The sequence below is a fragment of the Solanum lycopersicum genome, chromosome 7, assembly GCF_036512215.1.
Source record: "Solanum lycopersicum chromosome 7, SLM_r2.1".
Taxonomy (NCBI): Eukaryota; Viridiplantae; Streptophyta; class Magnoliopsida; order Solanales; family Solanaceae; genus Solanum; species Solanum lycopersicum.
Window position 1 is genome coordinate 5873672 of NC_090806.1, and position 24455 is coordinate 5898126.

Genomic DNA, 24455 nt, shown 5'->3' on the forward strand with positions numbered 1-24455 from the left:
GGAGAAAAAAAAGAGAAAGAAGAGAGAGAGAGAGAAATCTGATAATAAAATATATAATACTATTATTTTTATATTGCTATAAATGGTAATATTTAAAAAGTATATCTAAAATAAGTAATTATTTTTTAAAGGGATAATGCCCAAGTATCCCCTCAACCTATGCCCGAAATCTCAGAGACACACTTATACTATACTAAGGTCCTATTACCCCCCTGAACTTATTTTATTAATAATTTTTTATCCCTTTTCGGCCTACGTGGCACTATCTTGTGGGCCCAACGATGGTTGATTTTTTTTCCAAACCAGTGCCACGTAGGCTAAAAAGGGGTAGAAAATTACTTATAAAATAAGTTCAGGGGGATAATAGGACCTTAGTATAGTATAAGTGTGTCTCTGGGATTTCGGGCATAGGTTGAGGGGGTACTTGTGCATTATCCCCTTTTTAAAAAGGACTCACTCAAGTAATTAATCCAATAAATAATTAACCTTGAAAAAAGTTATTGAAGCTTCTTCCCTTGAATAACCTTTCTCACCAATGTATTGAATATATGAGTTCGGAGTTTAAAGGGTACAGATATTAATAAAACTTTTAAAACGGTATGTAAAATATTATACTAACCAAAACGGCAAAATCGCTGCAACAACAACGATTTACTCCACCGAAAAAAGTAAAATCGCTGTCTCTGCAGCGATTTTACAAAATGTGATTTTTTTTAAAAAAAAAAAAATTGAAATCGCTACCTAGACAACAATTTTTAATTTTTTTTTACATCTCTGCCTAGGCAGCGATTTTCAATTTTTATAAAAAGAATATTTATATATAATATTTTTACTTTATAGAGGCAGCGATTTTACTTTTTCCGATGGAGTAAATCGCTGTTGTTGCAGCGATTTTGCCGTTTTGATTAATATATAATTTTATATACCGTTTTGAATTTTTTTTTAATATTTTGTACCATTTAGGCTCTGGACTCTTGAATATATAATAATATAATTAAAACATAACTCACAAACCCTTTTAATTATGTGATCATATCTAAAATGGCATAAGATAATATATGAGAATCATGATCTAGAATGACATTAATATATAATCATTACATATTATGATATATATGTGGTAAATTCTCATAAATCAAAATCGATTCGAAAAGGTAGTAAGATAATATATGAGAATCATGATACAGATATTTGATGCAAAATGCTAAAATTTGTTTTTATAAGCTGTTTGTTGTTTCTTCTAATTATATTTTTGAAGTTAATAAAGCATCATATCAGGCTATCATCTTTGTGCTAATTGTTCATCTAAATGAAAATTTAAAGCAATTTAGCTTTACATTATGCATATAAACATGCAGTATCACACACTAATAACCATCAGTAGTAAAGAAAAAAAATCTTTGATTCCACTCTTCATTGTTGAAAAAAAGAAAAGAAATTGATAAAAGATGTCCAAATGTATGGACAATAATTGTCTTCATTGTCAAGAGGGGAACAGATACAATGTCATTACACAACACAAAGGGTAAACTGGAGATGATGCATTAGAGTAAGCCTAAATCCTCTAAACTATAGATTATGTATTAAATTTGCTAAATCCTTATGTTTTCTGTCCAAGAAAACTGTATACACCATTTCGTTCTAATTCGATATCCAAAATCTCTGGATGTTGTGTTTAGCATCTCAAAAACCAGGAGGGCATCCAACCCCCTGGATATTGCAGTGCGATGGGACTGAAACATGTGATCTGTTTAATAAGCATGAAAGAAACGAATTATAGACAGAGCCAAATATATTTCAATTAGAAAGACCTATAAATAGAATATCAGAGCAGAATTGGTTGTTCCAGAACATTTCTATGTAAAAAGATCATGGTGCGGTTGAAGGCACAATTTAACATAGTCAGCTTTGCATTATGCTTTCAATATATCAACGTTATCCTCTTCTCGTCATAAATCAGGCCAGAGAACATACTAATCTACTCAACATATGCACAACTTGTCTTAACATTTTAAATCATGCCACAGTTTCACTTTCATTCTTTCCCGTTATGTTGATTTAGTGGAGGCATTATCGTCCTGTTGATTGGTCGTAGGAACTAGGTTAGACAGTGAAGCAGTTGCAACCATCATGACATAGCCCTCAAATTTTATTTAGTAACGTTAGGCAAAAGCAAACAATAGAACTTTACCTTTGATTCAATTGGAAAATGTAGAGTGGTCGCATAGAACTTCATTTGTCAGAATGTGCTCTTTTAGCCCTGCGACGTGTGTGGCTTGTATGGTGTCTATGTGAATGCTTCTTTGGCTTCTTACTGCCAAAATGCGTAGGACAATCACATTGAAGTTGCAAAAGGGAAGAAAAAGTTAGAGCTACTCCAAATAAAAGTGTAGAATCATGGTTAACCAAAGCAAAGTCGTGAAAACAAACCGCCCAAAATCTGATACCAAATTTAGAAGAAAGATCACAGGTAAAGCCAGCAAAGCTGAGGCCTGGAATAAATACAAAAATGAGAACTAATGACTAAATGTTAAGCCAAAATATCATAAGAACTAGAACATAATCCAACCCTCATTCAATATCTGATGTTAAATTTGAGATTATTACGATATAGCATTACATACCAGATACCAAGCCAACTCCTTTGTAGCATATGGCTTGGTGATGTGGTGATTCTTCAACATGTGATGGATGTTTTCTTGAGCCTTCAAAACCAAAAGCAACAATGATCCATATAAGCCGATTGTCATCATCCTTTTAAGACTAAGAAAAACTATTTTCAAGCATCACAAGAAGAAAAAAAAAACAATTCCTGAAAGATAAATGAAATACTGAAGTTGAATTTTACCAACACATTCGAAAAAAAGGTTTATCATTTGAATTGAAAAAAAAATTGAGTATGCTTGAATTTTCTTTCCCTATATTGAAATGAAGTAGCCATATTAGCCAAATTCTGCATCATTCAGTGTTACATTCCCCAATAGTTTTCACAATTTTTCTCAAGGTAAGTCCTCAAATCGTCTTAGCTTTAGTAAACAAATCACGTTCGGGGTATTCTTTAAAAATAATTAAATGTTCCTACCAGAAGAAAGCCAGAATAAACTTAGATTTTCACCTAATTATAATAGTGCTAATTGGAAAATCAGAAATACCAGGCAGCCATTCTTGAACCCATCAGCGGTAAATTGCTACTTTCCCCCCCTTTATAGGTACAGTAAGGGCATATTTAATGAGAAAGAGAGATTGCTATAGAACTTTTGAACTCCATTAAAATTATTGTTCAATATTAGGTCAGTGTATAATAGCACGAGAAACTCCATATTGCTATAGAATGAAAGCTAAAAGCCTAAAACACATGAATTGGCAATAAAGTTTACATTTCCCTTGTATTAATTTTTTTTAACAAATTAAGTTGACATGCAACCAAAACTGGTGTAATATAAGGGAAAGGCATAAAAGTACTCCTAGATTAGTCAAGGATTATCAGTTACAGTTTACACACTAATACTTTAAGGGAGTCCTATGACCCCCTTAGACTATTTTAAACTAATACTAGTGAGAAGCACAAAAAGTGTAAATTCTTCATTTTTATAATATTTCCGTTATTAAATACATGCATACATGCATATATATATATATATATATATATATATATATATATATATATATATATATAATATATATATATATCCATTTTCTTTTCTCCTCTGCGGTGAAAGAAGCTGGCAAAAATGAAAAACAAAGGAAAACAAAAAAGAAGCAGTCAGCAACAATGGGAAGAAAGATTGTGGAGCTATTTGAAGGGGATGGTGGGGCTCGCTGGTGATGAAGGGGCCAATCGATGTCATGCTGTCGGTGATATAGCGCAAGGAGTGAAAAAGAAGAAAGAGAAAGCAAAAGCAAAAGAAATAGAATAAAAAGAAAAAGAAAAAAAAAGGGAAAAAAGAAAAAAGTTGTTTTTTTTATCAAATGTAAACGTGTCAGGTGTGCGTACTTCTCAATCCAACAAGATATGAGATTGGCATTTTAAGGGTGTGTTTGTTCAATCTTAAAATGGTCCAGGATGATCATAGGACCTTCACAAAGTATACTCTAAATGAGACACTCATTTGAAGCAAGTAATCGTACATCCAAATCCTTAATTGATGGAAAAAGAGAACAAGGTGTTAAATGATAGCATATTCACCAGAATACTAGTTGTTATTCTGGTTTCTTATAGGTATGCACCAATGCAGAAATCCTTTACCCCGCACCACATGGCCCAGCTATTTTATGACAAAAAGAACCACAGCACGGAGTGAGAGAACACGAGCATGTGTATCTTCCTTTACCTATTTGATGTCTGCCTCGCTAAGCAAGAATACACCAGTTTCTCTTACTAAGACCAAATCAGATAACACAATAAACTAGAAAAGAGGCCTCTAATTAGGTCTCATATTGATCTATACATCATTAACGGTTAATTATTCTTGCAAAGCTAGGTTTGGCTCATGATGATCACTCACATAATAACAAAACATGGGTTTTCATGCAAATAAATTTTTCTTTATAATTCTGTAAATTATCTCATTAATTTTATTTGAAGTCCATCTTCTTTCATCTCTCCCTCATTCCATCTTGACAGTTAACTTGTCCAACAAGTTCATCCTCCATTCGTTCCTCCAGACAGTGAACTCCACGAGATAAAATCAGTCTTTTTGTTGGTAATGTCGAGGCAATAGTTACTGTAGGATTTTATTTGTAATGAAAAGTACGGGCGGGAACAATTCTAGATCTTACGTGATAACAAAAGAAAATGAAGGGAGAAAACATCAAGGATGGCACATCAAAAGTAAAACAGCATTAACACTTAACAGGAGACCAAGATAGGGAAAACAGAGAGGGGGAAGAGACATCATGCCTGGTGATGATATAAACTGACAGTTTTCTTGGCCTTCCTATAATGACGATGAACTCTCTTGGTGTAAGGTTGCAAGAGAATCCTTGCTTTGTCAATATGAGGTTTCATCACCAGTGAAACTTGGTCAACATAAGGGTCTGCGACTTTCCTAACTTCCTGCCAAATTAGTAGGCTGATATGAATAAACCATGCTGACCATAGTCATTGAACATAGATGGTAAAAACAAATATACCTTGACATAGGGTTGGATGACGTCCTGTGCATTCATAATATGAGGTTCCATAAATTTCTTGGATTCGTGATAAAGGTGGATACTCTTAGTCTTGAGCCTCTGTATATGAGGCCCGACATCACGAACAAATTCTACTGAGCGCTCTTTCATAGCTGGGATCCATTCCTTCAAATGAAACAACAGGGAATCAAGGAATAGTTGAACATAGAGAAGAAAAGCATAGCATACAATGTTATTTCAATTCTGGGAATGAAAAACCAACAAAAATCTGAACTATAAATTATCATCTCCCAGACCTATGTATATATTTAAAGCATAGAGGAATGATAGGGAATAGCTGTGCAAATATAGGGCATACACTAAGAAGGGGGAGTCAAGGTGACCACAGCGACAAACTAGATAACAGAACTAAATAGATGGACTGTCAAAGAAGAAATGCTTCCTTTGGTAGAAAGGAGAAACTAAAAAGGAATGGCTTACTGTTTTAAATGAATGAATATGAGGCTCTGCCATCTTTACTACTTCAGACTTGGTCTCCAGGGCCTGAAGCAAGCATTGCTAAAAGGATTGACATCTATAATGCAGAATTGATATCTCAAGAATAATATAAAGAACAAGCATAATTTGACCTAAATGAAGTACCAACTAATTAGAAGCATTAGCAGAAGAACAAGACCTTTTTTAAGGTCAGATCCAAAGCTGGCCTTCCGTGCTCAGTCCAGTAAGTCATAACAATTGACTGCACAATCACAATAAGTCAAGGAAAATGGATAAAAAGAGAGACTCCCTTATAATATGCAAAAGAATAAGTATAATCACCCGAAAATGTACAAGATGAACAGCAAGCCAAGGTGGAAGCCATCCTTTTTTAACCTGGTTTCACAACAATAATACACTCAATCAAATTCCAAAAAGTAGAGGACATGTGATCCAGTGAATAGTTAATTGATTTTCCTGTTGAGTCACACTGTGATTTTATCAAGTTGCAATCAGTTTTTTTCTTATTATAAAATATCAGAACCCCCACCCTAATTGATCCAATGGGAAACAGTTCAGTTGGAAAAATAGAAAAGAAAAAAGGAGGATCGAAAATATGTCAAGAGTAAGAAGCAGAAAGCAATACAATATGATATTTTGGTCTTCAAAGTCGACTTTGATTAGTTAATGCCATCACCCAGAGTTTAGATGGAAGAGAGTATAAAACCAGAGGATTGGAAACTTACAAGATAAAAATGGAACAAGAGAGGATAAGAACCTCATTGCAGTAGAAAGACATCATTCCAGATAACTATTTCTAGATATATTTGAAATCAATGACAGACTAGAAGTACAAGTAGAAAAAAAAAAGAGAATTTCAGAAGTACTGATTCTACCTCCTCAAGCTGCTCAGAAACAGAAGCAGCGTCCAATTTAGCCTTCATCATTTCTTCCTGAAGCCACCAAAAGTATTAGTACTCTCAGCTAATCAGTATTTCCTGTACTCAAAGAAACTAAGTAATGGAAACCTCTGCCACTTGAAGAGCACGTTTGGTTTTACGGATCCTCGCATTCTGCTCCTCATTTATCCGTTGTAGCTAAAATCAAATATGCATACAATACAAAGTGATGTCAATTCCTAAGGAAGCGATTGAGTGAATGCAAAAAGGATTATATTTGTAAGTCCCAAATATGAAAATTCAAGTAAACAGCACATACACTTTCAAGTTTTAGATTCAGTTCCTGTATTTTCTTCTCTGCTTCATTTGTACTGACTTCAAGAAGATTTTTCTTCTTGTTTTGTGCATCTGTTTCCCTTCTAAGAGCATCTATCTGCACATCAACAGAATATTAAGGAATGCAGCATAATATCTAAACAATGAAGCCAGCTTAAGCATAACTAACCTGACGTTCAAGTTCAGTTGCACGAACATTAGCCTTAGCAACCAGCTCTTTTGCATTAAGGGAACCTTTTTCCTAGCGAAGATAAGTATATATATATCAAGTTATGACCACTCTAGAGCACATAATTTTCTCTGTTTTTTTTTATCACTGTTATGACTGTCTGAATTCTTTAGCTTGCTCAGATACTAAAAATGACCACTCTCTTCAAAAGGTGTATCTCAAACCTGAAATAACTGAAGTTCACTTTGTAGAGAAGCCAATTTGGCTAATTTCAAGTCAACCGTGTTCTCCAGCTCTTTGATTCTTTCATCCTTCGTCCTCAGCTCACGAGTACTGTCGTCAATACGCGACTCTTTCATCCAAAGAAAAGGAAAGAAAATTAAGTTGTTAATTAGAAGGGAGCTATAAAAACAAGGGGAGAAGACAATGAAGAGGAATGAATTATACTTTTGCACATTACCCAGATTAGTGGTCGTTACACCTACATTAGGTCAGCATTTGACTGGAGCTTATTAGTTTGGTTAAAGATTTCATTGTAGGAACAAGTAACAGATTTGAAGAATATATACTTTGTTCGAAATCCTTATTTGTTCCCACAGGACAAATTATTGAGTACTGGAATGGCATGGGCTCAAATAGACTGGATAGATAAAAGAGGTGCCGTATAGCAACGCACAACTAGTTTCGACGCATACTTGATTGATTGAGATCACTCAATAATTTTCCAACTAACAGAATAGCCAGATCCGAAAAAAGAGAAAGGGCTAATATAGTTGACAATAAGATATCCACAGAAGTCTAAACCCCACATAATTGATATTCTAAATAGTTTTATACTAAGAAATGTTCCCAACAGCGGCAAATAATTGTTCAGTTCTTCGGTTCTTCCTAATAATAAAAAAATGCTAAGGATCATAATGTATTCCTATTTTCTATCTCAATTACAGACCTTTAATCAAAAGGTCAACATTCACTCAAATTTAATCCATAGAAATCAAATGCACCAATTTTGGGTTATGCAAGGAAGGTTGGGTTACGACTGTTTGACACATTTTGACTCAAACAATTTTTTTTTAATGACCGTGGTGTTCAGGCCTGTTTTCATACAGCTCGACTAATTCCACGGAATACCCGACACCTCCTACCAACAAGAGGTACCAAATAACTCTTCCACCAAGGCTAGCATAAATGGGAAGAATCACTAGTGTCTTTTGTCTCCACCGAGTTTTGAACCTATATACACAACTACATTTGCTACCCCTACAACAAAGGAACTACAACACATCTTCAGAATTTTAGGTGCTCTTGAGAGATCAAATCAACACTGATATTTTCACATAAACTATCAAAAGAATCAATCTTTAACTTCGTTCTTAATCTCAAATTAGTTCCGGATGAATCATCTTACATCTGTTTCACTCTACTTGGAACAGAAAAGAAAAAAAACTACATTAATGAGTAAACCCCAGATGATAAATTTCCAATATACGATAAACCCAATTCCATTTTAGAGTAAAAAAAGCACAAAATTGAGTACAGAAAAAACCTAAAATGGAAATTTTGGAGTTGAGTTGGTCAAGTTGGAGTCTGATAGATGAATCTGCATCTGAATCACCAACTCCATTTGATGAAATTGTTGTCAAAATTTGGAGAAATAAAAATGAATACAGAAGCAGTTTCAACAACGCCATTTTTGCACTCTTGACCTTTTTTTTTTTTTTTTTTTTTGACAAAGAAAATGCAGCGACAGTTTTGGACTCTTTTGGGTTTTTCTAGATTCACGAGTAAATTGAGCAACACCTCCGATAAAAAAAGTCTTCAAATTAAAATTGATTTAAAAAAAAAAAAGGTTGAATTTTTTAAAATTAGTGATTAGGATAATTCGATTCTAAAATGTAATATTTAAAAAATTTAAATTTATAAAATATTCACAAAAAAACTTTATTCTTAAATTTCAAAATTTAAAATCTCTCTTAAATTTTCTTTCTCCCTCTACTTCCTTGTTCTTTATTTCTCTTTTCAGATTTTTTTTTATTTCTTTCTAGTCCTAGCGTGAAAATTTTAATTTTTTAAAACTAACCAAGTTCAGTCTTGATCAATATTAAATTTCTAAAAACGTAAGAAAATAATAGGGTAGCTAAAAGACTAAAATATCCTTAAAAATCTAGGTTGGACATTTTCTTAATTCGGCAGCCCAACTATAAAAAGACATAACTTACTCATACAAAGTCGAAATTGCGCAAACTTGGCGGTGTTGGAGATATCGTCTCAAGTACTTTCTAAGCATATCTGGAAATACCTCTAACTCATCCTGAGCTAGAAGCTTTTGATCGTTTGAAAATGACCAAAACTCACTTTTAACTTACTTAAAATTTTTCAGATATCCTTACACTTTCCAAAATTAACTATTTTCATATTTTACACTTCCTTTTAGTTTTTTCTAATTGTGAGATGTTACAGTGTGCATGACTTTGCCATGACAAACAATTGTGGACAGAGGAAGTAATTAATATTCCAATGTTCAACGAATAAAAATTAATTATGATTTGATCACATACAATGAATGTAGCAAAAACATATTTACATACTATATAGTAGAGTTCAGAATTAAAAGGGCAACAAAATTTTTTGAAAATTTCAAAAGGGCAACTCAATTAATTATGATATCAAAAGGGCAACTTTTTCTAGCTGTGTTAAAAATAAATTTTTTGGAATAAGACTCAAATACCCATGAGTCTTACAAGGCTCAGCCACCTTTGAGGCTTGCAAGACTCAAGTGTGTCAGCGCCTTGCGGTGGTATTCTAAAAAAATTGTATTTTATTTTTGTTGTTCGTTTATATATATATATGCAATGGTCACCGAGTGCCAGTCCTGTCCATGGTGTAGGCTCGGGCATGACACACACCCTTCAAGAAAAATGTAGTACAAAGTGTAATTTGACTAATATAATCCTATTATACCAAGAATATCAAAAATCTACATCACTTTTCAATTGAACTAGACTATCATTAAGGGCAAATTTTAATTTTTTTTTTTTATTTCTTAATTATTTAAATTGATAATTAATCTTAAATATCTATTTTTAGTATAAATGTTAAACATTCGTAGACTTCGGAATAAACATACTACAAAGACATAATATAATGTGCCTAGGATTCAGTATTATTGATTAGGTCGCCAAGTATAAGTTGAAATAAGAAAACGAAACACCAAAATACAAATTGTATTAATCATTAATTTAAAGTAGAGTTGACTCAGTCTGTAACAAGATATAATAATGTTTCAAATAGAATTATTTGGTCAATTTGAATTATATTTCTATTAAATGTCAAAAGGTTAAAGGGTGTGTTTGGTAGAAGGATCTTTTTTTTATGAATTGTTATTTATAAAATTTATTTTTTCAATGTATTTTGATGAATTGATCACCAAATTAACATAATATAATAAAAGTATATTTTTTTTACCAATCGTTTGATAGAGTGCATTAAAGATATAACGTATGAATTAGTTTTATATATCATTAATATTTATCTGGTATATAACTTCTTCGACTTAATTACAGTTTTTCACTTTATTTAGTATTAACTTTATTATTATGGTGTGTTTTGCTTTTGTTTTCTACCATATATATGTTTCGGTTATTGCACTATTTTATTGTTGTTGTTATTATTTTGTATTAGTTGTTATATTTTCTTTATTGTCATTTTTCCTTTTCATGTTTACTATTGTACTCGTTTAATTCAGAAACAAATTCTCTACCTTCATAAAATAGTGATAAGATTTGCATACACTTTATCCTTCTTCTATCCCTACCTATGAGTTCCACTGAATATATTTATTATTCTACGAGAAACTCTGGAATAAAAATAATATCCATGAATTTAATTTATGATTTTCATGTGCACAAGGATAACTTTAAGTTGATTAAGCAAAACAATTAATATAGAGTAGTTTCATTTGCATGAGATATAGTCTATTCGAATTGATTTATTTTTGGATATTTTTAAGTTAAAATAATTTTTTAAAAGTATTTTAGATGTATTTGGATAATATTAAAAAGTGCTTTGAAGCACTTATCTTTATGTCAAACTAGCAAAAATAAGTTAAAAGTCATAATCTAAAAATTCTAATCTAGGATTGTTGGCTTATAAACCGAAAACAATAAACCATAGTCAAGTTTTCATTTACATAAAATTAAGTAAAAAAGGCCCCAAATCAGCTAACAATATATCTTTAACAAAATTTTCATATATAAATATATTGTATATCTATAATATCAAAGATGTATATACATTATTGATACAATAAAATATACATTGCAGACCATTTATTTTGAATCTCTAACTAACTTTGAATCTCCTCTATACATTCTAAAAATTTAGATATCAGCTTCTTTCAGTTTTTAATTCTTTTAATATATTATATTCACTTAAAATAATTTATATTTGAGATAAATCTAGCTCGTAATTTGTTTGTTAATTATGCACAATATGAGAACTTTTAAATCATAAATCGACAAAAAATTATAAAGGTAATTTCTATGATAATCAACTTATGTACATTTTATTGAAAGACACCCATCGCTTTAAGAAGCTAGCTATCACTAAAGAAGCAAACACATTATTTTTAAATGTTGAGTTCGGAGCCTAAAGGGTATAAAATATTTACAAAAATTTCAAAACGGTATATAAAATTTCATATTAACCAAAACGGCAAAATCGCTGAAACAACAGCGATTTCCTCCGCCGAAAAAAGAAAAATCGCTGCTACTGTAGCGATTTTGTAAAATATGATATTTTTTTTAAAAAGAAAATCGCTGCATTTTTTCGATTTTCATTTTTAAAAAAATACTTTTTTTTAAAGAAAATTGCTGCCTAGATTAAAAAATAAATTAAAAAAATAAAATCGCTGCATAGGCAACAATTTCTTTAATTATTTTTTTTAAAATCACATTCCGCAAAGTCGCTGTTTTTTGCTTTTTCCGGCGGAGGAAATCGCTGTTGTTCCAGCGATTTTGCCGCTTTGGTTAATATAAAATTTTAAAATGTTTGTGTTGCACCACTAGGGATGAGTTACATAGAACAACTCATTTGCAAATTTATTAATGTGAAAATATACAAATCTGAAAAAGTTAAAAGATAATTACATGAAAGAGAAAAAAGGGGCAAAGCCAAAGACTTAATAAGACTATACATATAGGATAATGAACCAAACAATTGAACTAAATTTAGCTAGTTCAATGATCGAATGGTTATTTTGGATAGTAAACTAATATTTTGAATAATTTTAATCGAGTTTATTATTATAATGGGTCAAAATTCAAATGTTATTTTCTTCCAAGTACATAAATTAACTTAGTCTTTTACCCTAAAAGGAATTGTCTTATATTTTTTAAATGGTTATATAAATGATAATAATATCTTTCACTCACAATTTAATTCACAATTAGTTATGATTTTGTTCGCAAAATCATCATACTCCACATCTTGATACAGACTTGGTTATCGTCTTTATCATATCTCTATTTTTCAGTATCAAATGTAGTTATTGTTGGGCTCGATCTATTCACTAGACAATCAACGCTTATTGTTATTTTAATTTCCTCATATTTTGTTGTTTAAGAAATCTGGATAAATTATGATTTAAAATAAAATATTAGTCATTGTAGAATAAAATAAATTATGATAAAATACACTATCTATTGTAGTTGATTCAATATTTTTGCATCTATTGAAACATCTTCAACAATCATTGCATATGTTTCGGCATTTACTACAACAATTATAAAAATAGATATAATGATTGTTGTACAAATACAACAAATGTTGAATCATGTGCAATAGTTTTTGAAACAAATGCATCAATTGTTGTAATAAACTCAAGAATTGCATTTAGTTGTTATAACATTTGTTGAAGGAGTTCCTTAAAACAATTGTAGAGTAAATTTAGATGAACAATATACACAAAAGAACATCATTCACTTATCAAAATGATAAAAAAATTACCTCTTAAACATTGTCAATTCAATAAGAGAGAAATTCAATCTACAAAATGCATGAACAAAAAAAACCAAAAAAGAAGAAGAAGAGGACGAAGATGAAAAGGAGGAGAAAGAAGAAGAGGAAAAGAGAAGAAGAGAAAGAGGAAAAGGAAGAGGAATAGGAAGAGAAAGAGGAATACGAGAAGGAATACGAGAAGGAATACGAAGAGAAGGAGGAAGATTAGGAAAAGGAGGAGGAGGACGAAGAGGAAGAAGAAGAAGAAGAGGAAGAGGAGGACGAAGACGAAGAGGAGGAAGATGAAGAAGAGAAAGAAGAAGAAGAACGAGGAGGAGGAGAAGGAGAAGAAGAAGATCAACAATAACGACAACAACAATAACATAATTAAGCTAGAAATGGAGAGGAGGAGGAGGAGGAGGAGGAAGAGAATAAGAAAAGGGAAAAACGTCTGATATACCTCTCAACTTTGTCATTTAGAGCTGATATACCCCTCGTTATAAAAGTGGCTCATATATACCCCTACTTGTAAACAAATAGCCCACATATACCCTTTTCCTCTAACGGAAATGAAAAAAATAATAATTTTAATCTGAAATTTTAATATTTTTTTCTAAAAAATATAATCCCATATGAGTAAATTTAATCCTTGTCAAACATATTTTTTTGACTTTTTTTTGTTTTAATGACTAATTTATAATTATTATTTTGATAATCAAATTTATTTATGTTTCACTAATATTCTTGTAAAACTTATTATAGATGACCAAATTTTTTCTTCGAATACGAAATTAAATTACAATACACACAAAAAAAAATAGTTTAAATTTTTTTTCTTCAAACTAAGGAATGAAAGAAAAAACAAAATAAGAATAAGAAACTCAAATAATTATAATAAAAGAAGTCAAAAAATAATTTATGTATGAAAAAAATTAAAATATACCTTGAACTTTGATAAAAGAATCATATATACCCCTAAATAATTTTTTAAAAAAAATTAGAAGTAACAAATATAAATTTAAAACTATTTTTTTAATTTCCGTCAAATGAAGGGTATATGTGAGCCATTTTGTAACGGCAGGGATATATGTGAGCCGTTTGTATAACGGTAAGGGCATATATTGGCCACTTTTATAACGAGGGGTATATCAGCTCTAAATGACAAAGTTGAGGGGTATATCAGACACTTTTCCCATGAGAAAAAGAATGTTCTAAAATAATATAGTGACAAAACTTTTTTGCTCAACCTTTACCTATATGATTTGGACAAGTCCATGATGATGACATATCTATTAATTATTGTGGTTGCTGACCTTTCGAGAATAAAAAATGAAATCTTGAAAAGTCAATCACTTTAAAACACAATAAGTGTTACTGAATATATAGTTGCGTGATGATTAACCTACATTAATATGTTATAGTATGTAAATAGCTTTTGCAATGACAATTTATGTACTAAATCTCAATTATTTAGTTGTTCAACATTAGAAGCTTAATTACCTAAAATGATTTGGAACAAACGTACTACAAAGACATAATATATATATAATAAAGAACCATTCTTGAGGATTATTGATTTGAATTGATCAAGCTCAACAGTAGTTGCTTCTAGTTTTAGAATTGATATGGTCACCAAGTACAAGTTGAAATGGGAAACCAAAGTAGTAAAATACAAATTGTAGAAAATAATACTTTATCTTCCTCAAGTATAATGCTACATCATTTATGAAAAGTAAATTTTGATTAAGCATGTATCAAGATAAAATAATGTTTCAGATTTCTATCGAATGTCAAAAGGTTAGGTGTGTTTGGTACGAAGAAAAATATTTTACATGAAATGTTACTTATGAAGTTTATTATTTCTATAGAAAATCTTTTTCAATATATATTAATCAACCAAACATGGAATAATTGGAAATGATTTTTCTCGTACCGTACACATTGTAAGGGGGTCATTTGGTAATGCGGTAGGAAAAATAATACATGCATTAACTTTGCATATTACTAATATTTTGTTTAATACGCTTTTCTACCTATGTATAACTAATATATGAAAAATACACAGTAATAGCATTGCAAGATGTTATAATTAATAAAGATAACAATTGTTTATCAAATTAACCTTTTCCATTTTCTTTTCACCATATTTGTAAAAGGTATGTTTGTAAACAATATTTTCTTAGAAATTTTACGATGCATATTATTTTCAACACATCAAATCAAACATTAATTGTATAGGAGATAATTTTAGCATAACTAATAATAACATTACTACAATACACCATATTCAATATTGGGTTTTTGCTTCTACTCAACATTCTCATTGTTCATTCATAATATTTTAATAGCAAATTGAAGGTTAAACCTAGAATTATTCTTTATACTTGTTCATGTACTAAATAATGATGTAACATTCTTGAACTAGTCAAAAAAATGAATTTAGTTGACAATGTTAAGCTTACACCATGCTATAAATATCATATTTTGTAGCCTAAGTCCTTCACCAAGAAATAATTTATTTACAAAAGAAAAATTGTAAGCTAGCAAGACATGGCAAAAAATACAGTCTTCATTTCACTACTCTTGTGTGTTCTCCTTGTTGCTGCTACTGGTAAGTCTACAAGTTTGTAATAATGCTTCTTAGTCTCGTACACGTAGACATATTCAGATTTTAAAGTTTATAGATTTTTACAATGAATTTAAATTGATATAAAAATATATCTAATGTCTTATTAATATGTTATGTGGTCATCTCACCTAAAAATTTAAATTATTTTAGCCAGATATAGCACACCTCAGTGTTGTTTCATCACATCACCCCTACATGTGTATAGGTCCAATGCTATTTTATGGACCAAACAAACATGTGATAATACATTTTTATTTTGTGAAAACAAGATTTAATGCAAGACTACAAGTCTACAACCATGCTCAGACATCATGTTAAATTGTATAATCATCTTATCTAAAAAACTATTAGAGAAAGTAAATTTTATTTGTTAATAATTAGTGGACAAAAGTACTTTTGCAACGAAATTGTATGTTACATCACCGAAATGTAATTTTTGTACGATTTACTACACCAAATTAAAGGCTTTTAATGACTTATTGAAGCTATCGAAAAAGTACTAAGTGCTGACGGTGACAAAGGTTATCCACTTTCGATGGACGTAGAGACAACGAGTTTGGTCGAATGAATCTAAGGTTACAAAAGTCTTCGCTATGTAGTTCAACCAATAACTTTATCTTAGAAATAAATTGCTCCGTTATAGTCACTTTTGTACCTGTATCGACTTGAGCAATCGAACTATTGATATTGAGATATTGGGGTCGAATGAAACCCTCATAAAAAGTGAATAACTAATGACAAATCCAGCATCGTATCTAATAATTTTGTAGCTAAATATCAATTTTTTTTCATAGCTATATCTCAAATACATTACATGATCCTTATTCCTTGGTTTCCAAATTTCTTCTTTCATGCAGAAATGCAGATGGCAGAAGGACATGATTGTGGGAAAAAAAGTGACAAGTGGCATGGGCCTTGCAAATATACTTTCAAATGTAATAAGCACTGCAAGCATTGGTTTGGACATAAATATTATGGAGTTTGTAAGAAATACAAAGGGGGACATGATAATGATTGGTCTAATTATGCTTGCTATTGCTATTCTCCTTGCCATTAATCACAGGGAACATCAAAGTCTCAAGGTCTAATTATACATAAATAAGAAGTTGATGAGATTTGTTAGTTGTTTGTGTGTGTGTGTGACAATGTAATAAGACATGTTAAGGCTCTAGCATGACTATTTTGGTAGAGCTTTTGTGTTAGCTTTTTCATTATATGTGTTTCATTGTATTGGTGTTTTATGCGAACTATGGTACTATATGAATAATACTGGTGGTTTTATTACATACTAGCGTTCAAATTGAATTATTCTTAGATGTTTTTAAGTTAAAATATTTTTTAAGTACTTTTGAAATCTTAATAGAGCTAAAAAGTGCTTTTATGCACTTGTTTTTGAATCAAAATAGCAAAAATAAGCAAAATATGATAAGTTAGAAATTCTAACTTTTTGACTTTTGTCATATAAGCTAATTCAAATGATAGTCAAGTTTTCATTTACATTAAAAAAAAGTAGGCAAAATTAGCAAACAACAAAAATTATCTTCATATATATATATATATATATATATATATATATATATATATATATATATCTAGAAAGTCATATATATACCTTAAAGCTAAGACTATCTTTAACTTATACATATAAGAATTCAGTGAAGACACTATAGAGAAGAACAACATATATATATATATGCATATATATATGCATATATATATATATATATATATATATATATGGAGAAAATTATATTTGGAGCATCATCTTCAAATGGACTACATATTATATAATTCATATTTAATCAGAACTCCTAATTCCGAATAGCAGGTCTAATGGGAAACAAAAAAAATGTTGAAAACTAAAATTAATATAATTTAATCTTCAAAAATTTACATTTAAAACAACAACACTATTCATGTTTAATACATACAGAAAACAAATTGTAAATTAACCTATAGTGAAAAATTGTCAAATTTATTAGTTACAATTTTGTTATAGTTTTGACTATTTTCACATCCGAAACCCATAGTCAAATGTGATTAATTTCAATGGAAAATAAAATTAATGATATTGCCACATGTTTTTTATTTTTAATAATTATTTTATATATTTATTTATTTAAAGTCAAATTAAAGTAAATATCATATTTTTAATTAATTTATGTTTTTTTCGATTTATGTGTGTAATCATACAAATAATATTGTATTGTAAATTACATATATTTTGAAAAAATAATCGTCTCATAAAGAAAAATTAATACAGAAGTTCTTTCACTTATGACATATCTATAATAAGGTTGTAATGAAGTCATTGTACTTTATTTTACTTATTTGGATTCAACATATCTTAATAATTTTTAAAAATAAAAACTGAAAGTACATTTTTCATAATATTAATTCCAGTAAAATAATTATTTTCAAAGTAACCTACCTTGTTTCTTATTTCAACAAGTAAAACAAAATCAATTATGACTAAACAAAAGAGAAGAAAAATGGACCTTGATCAATAAAATCTTTGTAAACATATATAGCGCCCTCATTAGAGCTATCAATATGAGCTAGCCCACCCCATCCGGGCTAACCTATACAGGCTTTGATATTTTACGGGTCAGGCCGGGCTAACCCATTTTTTGAGAGGGCCAGAAAATGGTCGGCCCAGCCCACAAGTACATGGGCTACAGGCTTACTGGGCCAGCCCACTTTTGAAAAAAATATATTTTTTATAATTATTAAATTAAATTATAAATTATGATTTAAAAATATTATCATAAATATTGACAAAACAATATTATATTATGTTAGACATCATTTGTTTGCACTTAATGGGATTTGTATCATAAATATCGACAAAAAAAATATTATATTATGTTAGACATCATTTTTTTGCAATTAATAGGGTTTTGAATCTTAATCATTCAGGTTTGCCTCATTAGGTTTGTTTGTTTTTAAGAACTGAATCTTAATTATTCAGATTCAGTTCATTAACTTCGTTTGTTTTATTTTTTTATAAGCCTCTTAATGAGTCTGAATCTATCTGCATGAATCAAAACTGTAACACACCCTTAACACTATTCATACTAAAAAATAAGACTTCTATCTTAATTCAACTAAATCACAACAACTCATAAAAGTTGTTTTCTTATTTAATTAATATTTAATTATATGCTTGCCATAATAATTTCCTTTATTCATATTAACTTAATATACATCTTTTACTTTCATAAATTAGTCAATATATTTGAATTGATAAGCACTCCCATGATATAATATTTAGCATGGTTTCAAAAAATAAGAAAGTATTAGTTATTTGATCGATAACAATAATAAATTTCTAAAATAAAATAAAATAAAATATTTTTCTAAACTATATATTTACTACTCTATATAAACTATTTTAAATTGCATTATATTAGATCCTCAAAGAATTTGAGTGGAAAAAAAATCATATTAATGATGTAACTTGATGTTGAGTTCTTAAAAGATAATTCATATTACCTTGTTACGGTAAAAAAAGTTCAAAATATTATTTTATATGAAAAAAAATTATTTTACTAACAAGGTTTTAATAATATTTTATTGATATAACGTTTAATTTCATATGTGCATTGATATATTTAAAACAAACTGTCCCAATAATTTAGTGTTCAGATTCAGAGACAATATTTTAATATTCAGATGTTTATTCAAATTTACACATTTAGATCTTAATGCACATCTTAATATTTAAATGCGCATTCAAATTCAGATGTCTTAATCTTAATAGAAACAAATGAGACCTTAATGTCACTACTTGTTAATCAAATCCACAAATAAAATTATATTTATAATATTTAGGAAAAATGCAAAAGTACCCCCTAGACTATGACTGAAATCCCAAAGATACACCTACTAAGGTCGTATAACCCCCCTAAACTTTTTTTTTTATATAATTTTGTGTACCTCTTTGGCTTACGTGGCATCCAAATATCTCCGACGCACCTCAATTGCGTGGAGAAACATAGAGTGCCACATAAGACAAAAGGTGTATAAAATTACAAAAAAAAAAAGTTCAGGGGTAATAGGACCTTAGTTTAGTTAAGGTATGTCTCTGCGATATTAGTCATAGTCTACGGGGTACTTGTGCATTTTCCTTAATGTTTGTTAATTTTTTTTCAACTAAAAGTGTAAATATCTAAATAGAAATATTAACCTAATTGTTTTGATTTTGGACTCTCTTTATTTTTAAATTTTAATATTATATTATATTTTTTAATTAATTTTTATTGGCCCACGGGCCGGCCCTACCGATATTTCTCAAGCCCCCCAAATGAGCAGACATATTCAGGCCGGGTTAAAAAGCCCTTTTTTTAAATGGGCTCCAAAAATCTTAGTTCAGCCCTATTAAATCCCGAGTTAGGCCAGGCCAGCCCAACAAGTCTAGCCCATATATATGACTCTTTTGTTATATTTTAGTTCAAATATATCCTCACAATAATATTTTGACATAATTTTACTCTTAATTAAACATAAAAATATGTGACAAGCTCAAAATCAAATTATTCATTCACTACTCAAGTTAACTTTTTAAGAAAAAACAACTAACTATTTTGAATCGTGAACTAAAAGTATTTAAATCAACCTTGTAGCATGCATCATGGAACAAAAGTAGTACCCAATTAGTACGAATGAAAATGTTTTTTACGGTGTTTTTGGTATGAATGAAAATGTTTTTTATGGAAAAATTTCTTTTTTTTTTCTGAAAATAAGTAGATCCTGACTTATTTTCTCATGACTCATCTTTAGTTTGGTGAGTAGAAAACATTTTTCAAAATATATTTTTTAGTGTTTAATTTGTAAATGAAAATATTTTTTTTAAAACATTATCTTTTATTTTTGGATTAAGAGTAGAAAAATTTTTAGGAAAATAATAACCTGAAAACTAACATGGATAATCGATCTAGGACATGACCCTGACACGCGAACCCATACGCCCGATTAAAATTTCAACCATGAGATATGACTGAGGTGGATGACCCCAAATTTTGACCCGAGCCCTTTATTTCAAATTGAGGCTAGATATCTGATCCAAGACTTGACCCTGACACCCAAACTTGAACATAATCGATTAATTTTTGAATTTCAACTTACGACACTCAAATTAAGACCCGACTTCCAAATCAAAATTTTGATCACAAGTTATGAACCAGGATCCACCACACCCGACTAGAGATTTAACTTTCAAATTTGAATTTAAATTATTTTTTTTAAAAAATTATATTTCTTCTATGTGTGTGTGTGTGTGGGGGGGGGGGGGGGATAGGGTGTGGTAAAAGATTTTCTTTTTTTAAAAAATAAATTGAAAATATTTGTCAAAAATAAACTTTTAAACTGTACTTTTATTGTGTTTGGGGGGGGGGGGGTAGGGGGTTGGGATAGTAAAAAAAACAATAAATTAAATATTTTTTAAAACATACTTTAATTAATTCCCTTTTTTTTGTTTGGGGGGGGGGGGGGGGGGGAGAGAGGGCTATGATTGGGTTAAAATGGATTTTTTTTCTTCCAGAAAATAAAGTCTTAGGGTACTGGGGATATGACGGAGTAAAATAACGAAAATTTTAAAATTTGACCTATTTTTGGTTGGGAAGGGGCTAGTTTGGGGTAGGGTGTCGGGGGTAAAATAATTGATTTTTAAAAAAAGAAATTTTAACTATTATTTTTTTGAATGGAGAAAGTTGGGGTAAAAAAAATTATAATTTGAGATTGGATAAGAGTTTTGAAAAATGTTTTTCTTGATTTTCGAAGAAAAGTCTGTACACATTGAAATTTAGTGGAACTCTACAAGATGCTTTCAATTTGAGTTGGGACTCTACAAATTGTGTTCAACTCAAATTAGGATTCTTGGAGGCTATTCAACCCTAAACCCAAGTTTATGCCTATATAAATGGTACTAAATTCCCTTAAAAGGCATCTCAGAAATTCCATAAAGAAATCAAGATCTTGAATACTCCACAAATTGATGGATTATTCATATAGAGATGTCAAATCCAAATCATCCTAGTTCGAGAAATGCTGTCACTAACGGCCCTCGAATCAGGGATAAATCCTAGGAGAGTAGAATCAAGATATCAACAAAATTGTATCCACTATCTTAATCAATAAAATTATTAAAATTATGTTTTTTCATATTTTATTTGTATGATTTGTTTATTTTCCATATGTTTAAAATTTGTTGAAAACAAAGTCATTTTCCTAATTTGAGAAAAATAAGTTGATTTGGAAAACATCTTCCAAAACATTTAAGTCAACCAAACATGGAAATTGAAAAAAGAATTTCAATAAATATTTTTCTTCATAATTATTCATCCCTCAACTATGACTCAAATCTAAGATACATCCTTATATTATCTAAGTAAGCAAGCGACATCCTTATACTATCCAAAAAATAACAAGAATCACCCTTCCGTCTATTTTTTTCAAGAAAATGATTGAACCAATAAAAAAAATATTTTTCTAGTTTGATCGTATGTTAGCCACGGTGAGAAGATCAAAGTTACCTAAAAGAATAAGGAAATATATGGATAGGAAATGAATCTTTCATTTTCGCAATTTAATTTGTGTTGTTGGCTTTTTGTTTTTACATCATCAAGTAAATTGATTTGCAACAATACAAAAGTCTTGAAATGATTATACAGTAGGTTCCGATGATTAGAAAAATTATGAAAAAAATACATTTTAAAAATATTATGCCCAACTATTTAGAGATTTTCTTTAATAAAATATTTAGTATGTATGCAATTCACATTTTATACAGAATACAGAAATGCTGGAAATTTAGGATAATTACATACACGTTTAGTAATGAAAATAAAAAAAGAATTACTTTATTTGAAATTTTTGAAGTTGGAGTTGTATTTGTCCATACTTTACAAAGAATATTTAGAATTTGAATATACCATGTTTGAATATGATTTAAATCCTCAATTTCTAAAAATTGGAAATATCACCCAACTCAACTAGTTTGACCATGTGAACATATATTTATCTGACTTGACTCATTTTTTTTTGTTGGTGATGTGAGTTTCTTAAAAAAATTGACAAAAAGATAAATCTTGCAACTTTTTGAATAGTGCAAGGATGCTTTTTATTCACTTATATAACACGAGGATAATATATTAGATTCAAGTCATACTTTAGGATGATTTTAACCAAAAACTCTAACAAACACACCCTTAATGAAGAACTTGTAGAACTGTTTCGTTATGGAAGAGAATCTAACATTATGAATGTATCATTTGATTCTGAGTTTACTATGTGTATGTAAGATAAAATTAGGGTAAATTTGGGCTAAAATATTATGATAGGGGTATATTTGCATAATAAAGGGGTATATGTGTATTAAAAATAAAACGAAAAATTCATCTAAATTATTTCTAATACTACAGAGATTATAGCCGTCAAAATGAGTTTACACCATGGGGCTGCCCCAACCCAATCCATTATTGGGGTAGGGTTGGGATAGATTTTTTAAGTCCATTTAAAGTAAGGCTTACAAGTTTAACCAATATAAGCCCTTGGCTCTTGAGGCTTGACCGAAGTTGGGTCGGGGTTGATCCATAGGGTAAAAATTATTTATTTAAGGGTATCCTACAATGCTCTCTCTAATATATGAGCTAATTATTTAAATGCACGTTATATTGTTACCATATTTTGGTCTGTCTAGATTTATTTATCTCGGGATACAAATTTAAAATTAAGTTAGTTTGTTCTAGATACCCTTTATCTAAGTGGATTCACATGTATCTAGGATATATAAACAAATTCCGCAACCTCGCTTCCCTCCCATCTCGCTTGTCATTCTCTTATGTCGCTCACATATCTGAAATATAACATATTAGATACATATATCTCGCATATCTAGATGGGGTATTTACCAATCAAATGACTCTTTGATCAATTGTTGGAGTCTTTACCAATCAAATGACTCTTTGATCAATTCAAATTCTTTTCAATTAAACAAATGCTTAATGATAATGCTAGACTAATTCTTTGTACTTGAGTTTCTATTTTCATTATCCATCTTATAAATTACTGGGAAAATTAAGCAAATTACTTAATTCTTTTGGAGATATTTTTAAGTAAGGAAACAGAATCAAATTCTAGTCTATTACCTATAAGGATTCTTAAATGCTACCTCATCTACTTTTTAAATTTTGGTGTTTTATTTTTCATAAGTCAATTTGACTAATTTTAAAATGCAATTAGATTATATTAATTCGATATTTTAAATAAAAATTTTAGATATTCCAAAACAGTGCGAGAAGTTCTACAAAATTGCCTTTTTTTGCTATCAATATTGATAAAAAAGATACGATCATAAAACATTAATACAATTTCTTATTGTTTGACTCTAAAAAGGAAAATTAATTTATACAATTATAACTCCAAGTAGGTCAACTCACATAATCATTTGAATACTCAATAACCATGTAATTAGTTCTGATGATTGACAAACAATTTTATGTTTTAAAAGGAAACCAATAAATTGGAGTTGATATACCCCTCGTGTCAGTGTCTATTTATGCACGCTCAAAACTTTTTGCTGAGAAATTCATTTATCACTCAAATATCTGTTTGATCAATTCAAATTCTTTACAATTAAAGAAATGCTTATTGTGATGGATTAATTCTTTGTACTTGATGTATCATAATTTAATTATCTTTCTCTTATGACTGATTAATCAAAATCCAACGTAATCCTTGAACAAATCAAATGGAATTAAGTTGACAATATGAGTTTCCAACACTATAAAATACCATCGTTTCAATTGTTTGTTTT

General features: G+C 29.8%; 1 protein-coding gene and 1 long non-coding RNA gene across 5 annotated transcripts; one reads left to right on the plus strand and one right to left on the minus strand.

Moving 5' to 3' along the window:
- Positions 1-1416: 1416 nt before the first annotated feature.
- On the minus strand, positions 1417-8789 carry LOC101264025 (WEB family protein At5g16730, chloroplastic-like). Of its 4 annotated transcripts, none has more exons than XM_010325055.4 (15): positions 8561-8789; positions 7239-7366; positions 7015-7086; positions 6829-6942; positions 6639-6707; positions 6507-6563; positions 5953-6006; positions 5810-5872; positions 5614-5676; positions 5134-5298; positions 4901-5056; positions 2625-2705; positions 2431-2492; positions 2192-2314; positions 1417-1747 (listed from the first exon to the last, which is right to left on the minus strand). In XM_010325055.4, exons 1-14 carry the CDS (start codon positions 8703-8705, stop codon positions 2233-2235), a joined length of 1311 nt encoding a protein of 436 aa, XP_010323357.2. In that variant the 5' UTR covers positions 8706-8789; the 3' UTR covers positions 1417-1747; positions 2192-2232. The 4 variants fall into 4 exon arrangements, with proteins under 4 accessions (XP_010323357.2, XP_025887680.2, XP_004242832.2 ...); XM_026031895.2 differs by having other exon boundaries at positions 1417-2078; XM_004242784.4 differs by having other exon boundaries at positions 2192-2317.
- A 6723-nt stretch (positions 8790-15512) lies between these two features.
- LOC101264339 (uncharacterized) lies at positions 15513-16924 on the plus strand. Its single transcript, XR_742223.3, has 2 exons — positions 15513-15622; positions 16498-16924. It is a non-coding gene; the product is annotated as an uncharacterized lncRNA (long non-coding RNA).
- Positions 16925-24455: the final 7531 nt, after the last annotated feature.